The 12,043-nt window shown below is 42.3% G+C and overlaps 1 protein-coding gene across 1 annotated transcript in view; it reads right to left on the bottom strand.

Moving 5' to 3' along the window:
- The window catches only part of EXT2 (exostosin glycosyltransferase 2), a 116,914-nt gene that overhangs the window by 29,093 nt on the left and 75,778 nt on the right, over positions 1–12,043 (bottom strand). The window contains exons 12-13 of the mRNA XM_014950145.1: positions 11,388–11,410; positions 10,273–10,462 (exon numbers count right to left, since the gene is read on the bottom strand). Of these exons, the coding sequence (XP_014805631.1) occupies positions 10,273–10,462; positions 11,388–11,410 (213 nt within the window). The remainder of the gene's footprint in view (positions 1–10,272; positions 10,463–11,387; positions 11,411–12,043) is intronic.

The raw sequence follows: 12,043 nt of genomic DNA, 5'->3' as shown, positions 1-12,043 counted from the left end.
TGAAGCATCCGAATTTATAAGAGTTAGAGTCACAAAGATATATATCATGGCCTCCTAAAGACTGCAGACTGTTTAAGGTCTGCAAGCTACTTAAAGGCCCTAGGCTAATTGCCTAGAATTATCTAATTATAATCCCAGTATCACTAGATCGGCTAGATCCCCCAAAAGATTACATTTTATATATGTAAAGTTGTCTATTGATCACACTTTTCTTCCTTTCATGTCTGCTACACACATAAACACGCACACACAAAAAAAAAGTCCCCCAACAAAGATCTTATTTCAGTGCAGGAATACACTGAAACAAAAATTGAAACCAAAAAATCACTAGGATTGAAATAAATCATACTTCAGAAAAGTAAGCAAGCATGGACGCTTCAAACTTCTGCAAACCAGCTCTTTCAGAGCTTAAGGACAGACACGTCACTTGCTTAAAAATACAGTAACAGAAGAAAAGTAACGAAAAGTGTATGAAAAATTAAGGTGTAATCTAATTTTAATCAGCATACATCTCAGACATCAGGAAATCCTGTTAAATCCAGGATTTACTAAGGTGTTGGAAAGTCTCTCAAAATGACCAATTCTCAAAAAGAGGTATTTTACTGTAAAAAAAAATTGTATTTGAGAAACATAATACACAGTTTCTGAATTTGGACTGAAATTAACAAACGGAAAATACTACTATTTTGCAGAAACTTTGAACAAGCCATTAGGGTACCAGTTCCTCTGCAGCAGGGAAGAAAGCAGAGAGGCTCATCTGATCCTGAAGGTTGTGGCACCTACAGCCTGAGGTGGAAAGGAGATGTCATGACACCACGACACCTGGGTCACCACTTTGGCAGCCTGGGCAAGAATGGCCATCACAAATTAGGAGAGAAGAGTGTTTGAAGAACACTTACACTTGCTCTTTGGCAACAAGAGTCGGGGCATTCTTGGCACTTTGTGCTATTTAGGACTACGGATGTGCTGGTGGCAGGAGCTGCCCACAGAACACAGCGTGTGGTCTTCTGAACACAAACCCAGCAGTTTTTCCCAACTTTTCCAACTGCAACTTCCATTTCTGAGGGGCTCACGATCCCCACCAGCCACACGCAGGGCTGTATTTCTGGCCAGCCCACAGCTGCACTGGTAAGTCTGAGGGGGGATCTGATCAACACCTATAAATACTTCAAGATTGAGTGTCAAGAGGATGGGTCTGGTTTTTTTTTCAGTGGTGCCCAGGGACAGGAGAAGAGGAAACGGGCACAAACTTGAACATAAGGAGTTCCACCTAAACATGAGGAGGAACTTCTGTGAGGGTGGCAGAGCCCTGGCAGAGGCTGCCCAGAGAGGTGGTGGAGTCTCCTTCTTTGGAGACATTCAAACCCACCTGGACACGTTCCTGTGGGACCTGCTCTGGATGGACCTGCTTTGCCAGGGGGTTGGACTGGATGATCTCCAGAGGTCCCTTCCAACCCCATAGCATTCTGTGAAGTCCTGCAAGTCCCCAACTCACAGCAAATTGTTCAAGCACAATTTCAAGATGATTTCCACAAACTGCAGAATTAAAAAATGTCCCTTAATTACATTCCTATTTAAAACACTCATATAGAGAAGAGCAGCAAAAAACACCCCCCCATCCTCTGAATATGCATTTCTCAGCTACAGCTCCCAGTGAATTACACGAAGAGAAGGGAGGAGAATCACAAGAGAGGCAACTTTATCACAGCCTAAAGGAACAAAAGGAAAACCCTCTCACCCCAAAATACCCTTTCCCTTTCCACACCTCCTTAGGCTGCCCATCAGATGTCTGCCACAAAAACATAAGTAACGTAAGTTTGCGAAACGCTTGTGTATAAAAAAGACTTCCTTGCCTGAAACTGTTTCTCAGCATTAAGCAAACTGTTACATCATACATAAAAGAGGGATCATTAAAGACAACGACATTTCTGTGGAGCATCTGGCCTCTTTTCAAAGAGAAACAGCACCATCACGTCAAATGGCATCTCTCCCCATATCCTTGTATCTCAAACTGGGAAGCTGACAGCATCCAAAGGAGTCCTTTAGCAGGAGATGCCTTATTATCTATCTAGGCAGCAGATGGGAGGGTATTTATATAGGAAATTACTTGCTCTAATTATTAACCATCCATTTCCAGTTTTCAACACTCAACCTAGGGAAAGTGAGAATCGATACACCTCTACAGAGCTGGCCAATATTTCGGGGCCACCCATTCCAAGGAGGATTGAGTTCAAAAATAGCAAGTGAGACTCGAACGCAGGTGGGTTGTTGCATTTGCAACTGGAAGCAGCAGGTAAGGATAACGGGGAGGAGCTGGAGATACAGCTTGATGGCAAGGACTGAATGCCCATCAGTATGAAGAGGAATAAGACAAATTAAAATAAGATCCCCGTATTGGCTAAAATAATGGCATTTTTAAGCTTGAAGATGCTCATGTAGACATGTTTTTCCTGTTTTACTTCCTCAGTTCCTTAGTTCTTCACAGTTAGAGATATGTCATGACTGCTGCTAACCTGGCACCAGAGTATCAGTTCGTATTAAGCTCAGGCTTCCCACAACTTCTGTGGAGCCCACTTGGACTTCTTAGAAGGAAAAAGCTGCAGTTGTGCAAGGTAGACCAAAATCAAGAGAAACTGGCAGAAAAACTCCTCCAAACATGCTCCTCTCCTCGTACCTGCAGTCGCACAGAATCCCAACTTCTTAGAAGGAAAAAGCTGCAGTTGTGCAAGGTAGACTGAAATCAAGAGAAACTGGCAGAAAAACTCCTCCAAACACGCTCCTCTCTTCATACCTGCAGTCGCACAGAATCCCCCACCCCACGCTCAGCTCTCATAAAACATCTTTTATAATATCTTTGCCTCGATGCTATTCTCGTTGGTCCACAGCAGTCCCTGAACACGGATGATGGAAGCCTAACAAGGACTTTTCCAGTCCCAAAGACCCGACGGCAGAACTTAGCTGGAATCTGAAGTTTCAAAACCCTGTTAGAAACAACATCATCAAGTACATTACACCTATTTATTTCCAAATTCCTTCAACAATGGCTGCCTGAAAACCTTTGCCCAGGCATTTCAATTGCTTCAACTTAGAACTAACTGTTCAAACAGCCGCTTTCTACTCACATTACCATTTTTACATTGGTCTACGGTAATGCACAGAATTCCCCTTATATATAACAAAAGAGAATATTAGAATCATAGAATCATTGAGGTTGGAAGGGACCCTTGGGATCATCGAGTCCAACCATCTCCCCTACTCTACAAAGTCCTCCCCTACACCATGTCCCTTAGTACCCATCTAAACGGCCCTTAAACACATCCAGGGATGGTGACTCCACCACCTCCCTGGGCAGCCTATTCCAGTGTCTGACCACTCTTTCTGTGAAAAATTTCTTCCTAATGTTCAATCTAAACCTACCCTGTTGTTTTTAAGACATTATTAAGAGCTGAAGTTAAGGTAAACTTCTTTAAGGTAAACTTCTAGACTTCCTTGGGAAATAACATTGCAAAACGTTCATGAGATGATCCATGGAAGACCAAACCCATTATTAATTAGTTCTATAGCTGGTCAAGGAAAATGGCATTAAGTCCACAGCCAAGAAGCCAAATTAATTCAAAACTTAAAGAGAAGTTAATAAAACCAAAATGTTCCTACCAGTGCTGACTATTAAAAAGCACAGTGTGCAAAAACAACCTGCCATTGAAGATGTTTTGATTATTTTTTAGAAGTGAACACTTTCTTAATATACAGTAATCCAGAGGAAACTCAGATTTCTAATCCCAGTCTTTTACAGGAGCATGTCCATTAACAGCATCAAATGGAAATACAGGGAGGATTATTGCAGCAATACCCCTAAGCCTTATTATAGTTTGTATCTTATTCCAAATTCATCAGCAGCATTAGCTCCGGGAACCACTACCAATACAACTACACAGAAAGCAGACGTTCCTTCAAATACACTTTCCATTTTAATAAAACTGAACCTAAAAAGCAATCAAGCTGCCACACACCACTTGTAGCTGGTCGTGTATTTACCGACAGTAGCGCCTTTATACACTTTTATACCCTTTACGTTGTAGGCAAAATGGTTTCTTCAATTGTCTGCAACAAACGTGATGAAATATCTGTGGAAATTTCAATCACAGGCTGTTTGCTTGAATTTCAGAACTAACAATTTAGACAAATAAAAATGAAAAGGCAAAAAGTATTTGGCTGATGGAGAAAATGCAGAAACATCCTGTCTACGCAAATAGCCCCAGCAGCAGACACTTGGACCACAAAGTTTATTTTAATGGGTGCAGCACAAGTGAGAAAAAAAATAATTTTTTCCCCATAATATTTCAAAGTTTTATCTTTTTATTAATATTATCCACGCAACCACAAAGTTTATTTTAATGGGTGCAGCACGAGTGAGAAAAAAATAGTTTTTTCCCCATAATATTTCAAAGCTTTTAATCTTTTTATTAATATTATCCACACGGTCATGGGCCTGCTGACATTACTGCTGGGTTGACAGCCTTCTTGCATACCTTGTATGGCTGAGAATATACGCAAAACTCAGCCAGAGACACAGAGAAGAGATCACATCCTCTAAATCCAGAGAGCACTTAAGATCAGAAAAATGATTCTGTAAAGCTTTAAGGTCCCAGATTAAAAACATCATTGTATGTGATATTTTCTCTCTGCTATTTCACATGTACCTGGGAGGTATGGTTTAGTGATGATGCTCCTTGTTTGTTGTGTGGGTGTCTATTTTTATCAGTCAGGTTGACGGTTGGACAAGATGATCTTTAAGGTCCCTTCCAACCTAGAAGATTCTGTGATTCATTCATTTTTACCATCGTTAGCACTCTGAAAGCTTCAAAATGTTTGCAGAAGACATCTGTGTTGCTCATATATTCATCTGTTGCAGTTGTTTGGGTTTGTTTTTTCCTAAGACACTGCTCATATTTTGAGTTTAAAAGCAAAAAATGAGAGCCTTGGTTTCCAGTCTCACCCAAATCACAGCGTTCCTGTTTTGGCACATGGATTGAGTGGTGACCTCAAAAAACCACAGTGAAGCTTCCACCCCTTTATACAGACCTATGCCTGTGGTATCTCTCAAACAGAACCTGCAGGAAGGACCCGTGCTCAGCTAAATGAAATAAAGGCCAAAGCACAGGACCTTCTTGACTCTCTTCCTTGCCCTAAAATTGAGTTACTTAATGACAGTGAAGACTTCACCTCCGTGTACACCAGTTTCTAAAGCTGTAAACCAGGAACAAGCAGTTAATTTACCAGTTATATTGCCAGGATACATACATTTTTTAAGTGTTTTCAAGGTATTCAGATTAAATTAAATCTCTAGAAAGCAGCTTCTTTCATTATTTATATTTTAATGTATTTATATTTTACTTTGATTTCAAAGTAGACACTTTCTAATTAGAAATCTCAGCATCTACCTAATAATAATGATATAATTAATGCCCCTTACATAGCAATTTTAAGCCATAGACCTCAAAGCATTTTATCTAAGACAATATTGTTGTATTCATTTTATAGATGTGGAAATTGAGGCACAGTAAGAAATGAGTTGCTCCCATTCAGCAGGCAAAATTATGTCTGATCAGTGTTCCTGCTACAAGAACTAGTGGCCCAAGAAAAAGAATTGAAACAAGGGGACTTTTAGCACTCACTAATTTTTGCTTGTTTCTCAACCTTGTGAGACAGCCTATGTGTCCTTCACCATGTTTGGGTACCAGCAGGGGAAAAAGGGGTGACTTCTGGAGGGATGATTTAGTTCACTCTAAAATAAATCTCTGATGCAGCCTGGATGGAGCTGCTGGTTTTTTTTCACTGATTCTAAAGGAAACACAGAATATGGACTTGCACACGTCGCTCTCAAACATTTTAAGTCACAAGAGTGGTCCTTGCAAACTCATAGGACAAAGGGAAAACCAGTCCTTAAATTGCTGCTGATTTCTAGCCCATATACACGTAGCTACTTTTTCTTCAACTTTAAACTTTCCTGTTTTCTTTAGGTGAAAGCTTTCCAGTCAGGTGTTCAATTAACCAGTTCTTTATTTATTATCAGCCAACGTGGCAAAAGATTTGTCAGTTGTATCAGAGCTTCATCTGTCCTGACGGGCAGAGATTTACTTTTCCATAAGCTTTGTGCACTCCCCATACCCAGTCCCATCCCATAGCGCAGCAGTGGAAACCAGTTCAGCCTCTTACTGGGATCTCTCTGCAGCACCAGTGGCAGAGGAACCACAGTTCAGTCCTGGCAACTGCCTGACAAAAAGCACCATTAATTCCTTCTCAGATCTTGCCAACAAATAGTAAAGTTTGAGTGAAAAGGTCTAAGTGCTGAGAACAAGCAAAAAAAGGGATTTTTATCTAAGGGAATGTCGCATTTGTTGGGGGGTTCAACATCTTAAATTCTGTACAATATTTAGAATAGGATATTTCATTTTCATTCCATTTTCCTCCTAAGTCCCGAGTTTGCTGAGTTTCATTATATAAAGGCATTATTTATGAGTTCATTTAAGAAAACCCAACAAAACCCAATATTTAGAATAGGATATTTCATTTTCATTTCGTTTTCCTCCTGAGTTTGCTGAGTTTCTTTATATAAAGGTATTATTTACGAGTTCCTTTAAAAAAACCCAACAAAACCCCCAAACCAACATTCTAGTGCACGTACTCCAAAACGTGCCATTCCTAGGCAGAGATCCCCTCTATTTCCAATCCATGTTGCTTTTAGCAATGTCATTTTCGACTCCAGTATTTATCTGGAAAGAAAGGAGCAGCCCCATGTCCTTATTTGCATGGCACCACGTCAGCTACATCTCAGGAGCCCTAAATTAAGGGCTCAATTTACCGCACCTAATGACTAAGGCAGACAATTCTGATGTCCTTCACCCAGCCCTCGCACTTCCACGTGCAAAACAAAACACACACACACACAAAGGGTCGCAAAAAGAAAAGCCAAGATTCCTTTCTGGACCAAAACGTGTCCCTTAGATGGAAAGGACCAGGAAATACAGAGCTTGATGCTCCAAAAGGTTAAGCACCTGGGCTTTACTATAACCAATTAAAAGCAAATAGCCATAAAAGTGCAGATACTACTGTAGGGTAATAAACCAGACTTTATCAGTGTCAGTGGTGCACATTACAAACTTCAAACTCATTCCTTGCTCTAATCCATCAGAAACTTCCTGGCTTTAACAGGCTATAAACAGCAGAGGCTTTGAAGTCCAAGGATTAGGATCACTAATAGAGGGAGCGAAGGAGAGGCCGGCTGAAGAGCCAAGTGGAATGCCCCGCGTGGATCTGGAATAAAACAAGTTCATTTAATCAAACTGACCTCTCTTTAGCCATAGGCCAAGAGATTACAATGATTATAAGAGCAATAAAGGGACAAGGGACACTAGAAACAAATAGTTATTTGCTTCGATGCAACGCTTAGGCTAACGTAAGGGCAGAACTGGGCTCTCACATCCACAATTTTAAGCTTTTAGAGGGAAAAGATTCTGTTTGTTTTGAAACTAGTGGCCATTGAAGCAGGAAAAAATTAAACAGACTTTAATTTTCAAGAATTTCTACATGCAAGATTATTAGACTGATTTAGCCAAAAAGCTCGTTCCGATGATTTATTTGCTTGGACTCTCCTGTATCTCAGAGTCACTCAAGGGAAATGTGGAAACAATCCATTTGTGTTAAATCCACCCACACTCAGGGCTCCCGTAACCAAATGTAACAGCATTTTTGCTTTTAGAGGAAAAAAACCTTCTTATTGTGAAAATCCCAGTTATCATCAATTTCTACGTAACACTTCCTACTCTTAAGGACTGCAAAGCATCTAATAAACCGCTGAACTGGGGGTGTTTAGCACAGGAGTATTACAGAGCTGTGACAAGGGATTGATTTTTACACCATATTTTGCTACTGTGCAGAATAGCTACCTTCAACGAGGGGGAAACAGCAGCAGCTGAAGCCTCTGGAAAGAGAATCACGAAGCAAGGAGTCCTAACAACGCACATCGTTCGCTGGAGAAGAATCCACAAGTTTCTGTATCACCAATTATAGCAGATTTTTTTTAACACGTATTCCTAGAGGGCAACATTTCTTCTCCCACTGAAATCATAGAATCATAGAATTGCCCAGGCTGGAAGGGACCTCCAAAGGCCATCTAGTCCGACCTCCCCGCAGTCAGCAGGGACACCCCCAACTAGACCAGGTTGCCCAGGGCCTCGTCGAGCCTCTCCTTGAATATCTCCAGGGATGGGGCCTCAACCACCTCCCTGGGCAACCTGTTCCAGTGCTCCACCACCCTCACAGTGAAGAACCCTCTCCTCATCTCCAGTCTAAATCTGTTCCCCTCCAGCTTGAAGCCATTGCCCCTCGTCCTGTCACTGCAGGCCTTTCTAAACAGGCTCTCCCCAGCCTTCCTGTAGGCTCCCTTCAGGTACTGGAAGGCTGCTATTAGGTCTCCCCGGAGCCTCCTCTTCTCCAGGCTGAACAACCCCAGCTCCCTCAGCCTGTCCTCGTAGCAGAGGTGCTCCATCCCCCTGATCATCCTTGTGGCCCTCCTCTGGACCCTCTCCATCAGGTCTATATCCTTCTTATATTGAGGGCTCCAGACCTGCACACAATACTCCAGGTGAGGTCTCACCAGAGCAGAGTAAAGTGGCAGAATCACCTCTCTGGACCTGCTGGCAACGCTTCTTTTGATGCAGCCCAGGATTTCAGATAAGAACGACAGATTCCTACGTACAGCACACAGGAAATACAGTAATTTAGAGCTACTCTATCTACAATATTCGATCAAGAGTGAGAAAAGGAGGCTTTTATCGCCCAAAACAACGCTCAGGATTTTAGTGTTAATGTTCAGAACTTGGAAGCAGCTCATCCTACCACCGAGGTCCTACCACGAGGGGATAAGAGTCAGGCCAGCAGCTCCCCACGCCAGCAAAGCACACCTCAGCTACTGAAAACTAAACAAATTAATTCAGAGATTTACAGCACTGAGTTTACACCGGAGTTATTCATATACTTTTGAAACCAGGTCGTCTTCCAAAAAGCTACACACTGAAATCGTTTGGGAAAAGGTCTGAATGTGCCCTCACTTTACAATAGACATGAATTAAAAAAAAAAAACATAAAATATTATGTAGACTTCACCAGATTTATTCATAAAGACTATAAAAAGGAGCATAGTATCATATGTGCTGGAAACAGAAACATTTAAACAAAGGCACATATGTCTTGTCTTTTTGGGCTAGCCCATACCATTTTCACAAGATATTCTGGTGATGCAGGAACTGCTTCCAGACACCCAAAATGTCCCAAGTTTTCCTTTCATGAATCAAAAGATTCACTTGTTTTGTAGCTCCAAGCATTCAAACTGCTTTGAACCCCATTTGCCCTAGAAAACAGCCCAGCAGAAGCAGTATCGCTACGATGAGACAGTGTCTATAGAGAAATAAAACCAACCAGGGACAAATCAAAGACAGAATCTCCTTCTGACTCCCCAAAATGAAGTTAAGGACAGAATGCTTCTTTATTGTCTCTGTTACCTTTGATCCAGAAGTTAGCAACACAACCACTGCTGTGCTTTTTTTCCTTTGGATCTACTTTGGCTTTTCTCATTTTGCTTTCAAAAACATTGCCACAAAAAGAAAAAAATCCAAATTTATTTATTTTGAAAGTAACCACGAAATGATTTTTGAAGACATATTAATGAAGGAAAAGAAAGAGTCCAGCGAAGGGCAACAAAGATGATTCAAGGATTGGAGCATCTCCCTTATGAGGAGAGACTGAGAGAGCTGGGACTCTTTAGTCTGGAGAAGAGAAGGCTGAGGGGAGACCTTATCAATGCCTACAAGTATCTCAAGGGAGGGTTGAAGGAGGAGGGAGCCAGACTCTTTTCAGTGGTTCCCAGTGAGAGGACGAGGGGCAACGGGCACAAGTTGGAACATAAGAGGTTCCACTCAAATATGAGGAGAAACTTCTTCACGGTGAGGGTGACAGAGCCCTGGAACAGGCTGCCCAGGGAGGGTGTGGAGTCCCCTTCTCTGGAGACTTTCAAGACCCCCCCCCGGATGCTCCTGAGTAACATGCTCTGACAAACTCTAGGCAATCCTGCTTCAGCAGGGGAGTTGGACTAGATGATCTCTATGGTCCCTTCCAACTCTAAAATTCAGTGAAATTCAGTGAAAAGAGACATTATTCAGTAAGAGGTGCAAGTAGGCAGGCTACTCCCAGTTTCCACCCACCATGGGGTCTTACCTTCAGGTGGATTCTTGTTCTGGTTGTTCCAGACAACTAACAATTTGGACAGACTGGGCACTTTGGACACCTCCGTGATGACTCGGAAAAGGCTCTCCACCCGGTCATAGGTGAGGACTACGGCTGTGAACCCTTGGGACTGAGGTGGGATCAGGGGAAGGAAGAGTGGGTTGCTCACACTGCTCCATTTCTGCAAAAGAAAACAAGAGAACAGGAAAACAATTTGATTAACGTGAATTATCACAGCAGTGGGAGCAATTATTACAGTAGGGAGTAATACACGTAGCCAGGACCTAACCATCAGATTTGGAATGTGCTCAGATCAGGCAGGTTGACTTCCCAATTCTGGCAGAAGTGGACTACAGCAAATTTGTCAAAACCTCTATTCCAATCTCTTTCTTAATTCAATTTTCATTTTTGCCTGGCTGTAACATTGCAAACGAGAAGGGTTCTATGTAAAAAAATAAAGTGGAAGAGGCAGACAGATTTATAGAAAACAAAAGCCACGGTGAATTTTGAAGCCAGCCAGCATGACTCAACTCTTATTTACTAATGACTATTTCAAGACATTTATAGTCAGGGCTCAATAACCAAAGATAAACTTAATCAGTACTACACTTTCAGAGGAGAAAGAGAGTTAACAACAACAAAACCAAAGCAGCAAAAAACATAGAATCATAGAATTGCCCAGGCTGGAAGGGACCTCCAAAGGTCATCTAGTCCCACCTCCCCACAGTCAGCAGGGACACCCCCAACTAGACCAGGTTGCCCAGGGCCTCGTTGAGCCTCTCCTTGAATATCTCCAGGGATGGGGCCTCAACCACCTCCCTGGGCAACCTGTTCCAGTGCTCCACCACCCTCACAGTGAAGAACCCCAATCATAGAATAGTCCAGGTTGGAAGGGAGCCTTAAGATCATCGAGTCCAACCATCAACCTAACACTGACAAACCATGACCAAACCATATCCCTCAGCACCACATCTGCCTGGCTTTTAAATCCTTCCAGGGATGGGGACTCCACTGCTCCCCTGGGCAGCCTCTTCCAATGCTTGATAACCTTTTTGGTGAAGAAATTCTTCCTAATATCCAATCCAAACCTCCAAGATAGACCAAACCCTGTCCTTACTGTGTAACTGACCTACCGAGAGAAAGAAGAGAATCCAAAAATAAAAGGGCATGAGATGCAAAGATGAATTTCAGAGAGTTATCTACTCCTTGTGAATTTTAATGAGGGCATCCCTTTAAAGACTTTAAAGGTCTTACTTCAATACCCTGCCAGTGTAAGGAAGTCAGCTCAGGCAGCAGAAGACAAGGCAGACAACAAAATTCTCCCTGAGATGTGCCAACCTCCTTGGGAGCCGCCAACCCCAGGGGAGGAAGCAGAGAAGGGACCATTCGCCAGGAATGAAAGCGCCCAGTGTTTCAGTCTCAATTTTTCCATTCCAGCTGACGTTTCCAGCAGGGGTTGGACAGGGAAGCAAAGGGGAAAAACAAGACCTTTTGGGACGAGGTGAAAAGGGGAGTTGGGAAAACAGAAAGCGAGCGATGCCGTTTCGCGGGGAAGTCTTGAATCCCAGCCTGTAAAAACTATGAGCCTGTAAAAAATAAGAGGTTAGTAACTACCAGCAGTTTACAGAAATGCTGTGAAAATCTAAACTCACACCATAAGCCTGTGTGTACGAGGAGGAAAGCAAGTTTTACAGACTCAAAAGTTATCAGCTCATATTGGGAGGAAATAAACTTTGCGATTCTCTGTTTCCTGATTGAGTCT

Source organism: Calidris pugnax, unplaced genomic scaffold (genome assembly GCF_001431845.1).
Source record: "Calidris pugnax isolate Ruff unplaced genomic scaffold, ASM143184v1 scaffold68, whole genome shotgun sequence".
Lineage (NCBI taxonomy): Eukaryota > Metazoa > Chordata > Aves > Charadriiformes > Scolopacidae > Calidris > Calidris pugnax.
The sequence above is the reverse complement of the archived record's forward strand: the minus strand, read 5'-3'. Positions and strand labels throughout refer to the sequence as shown.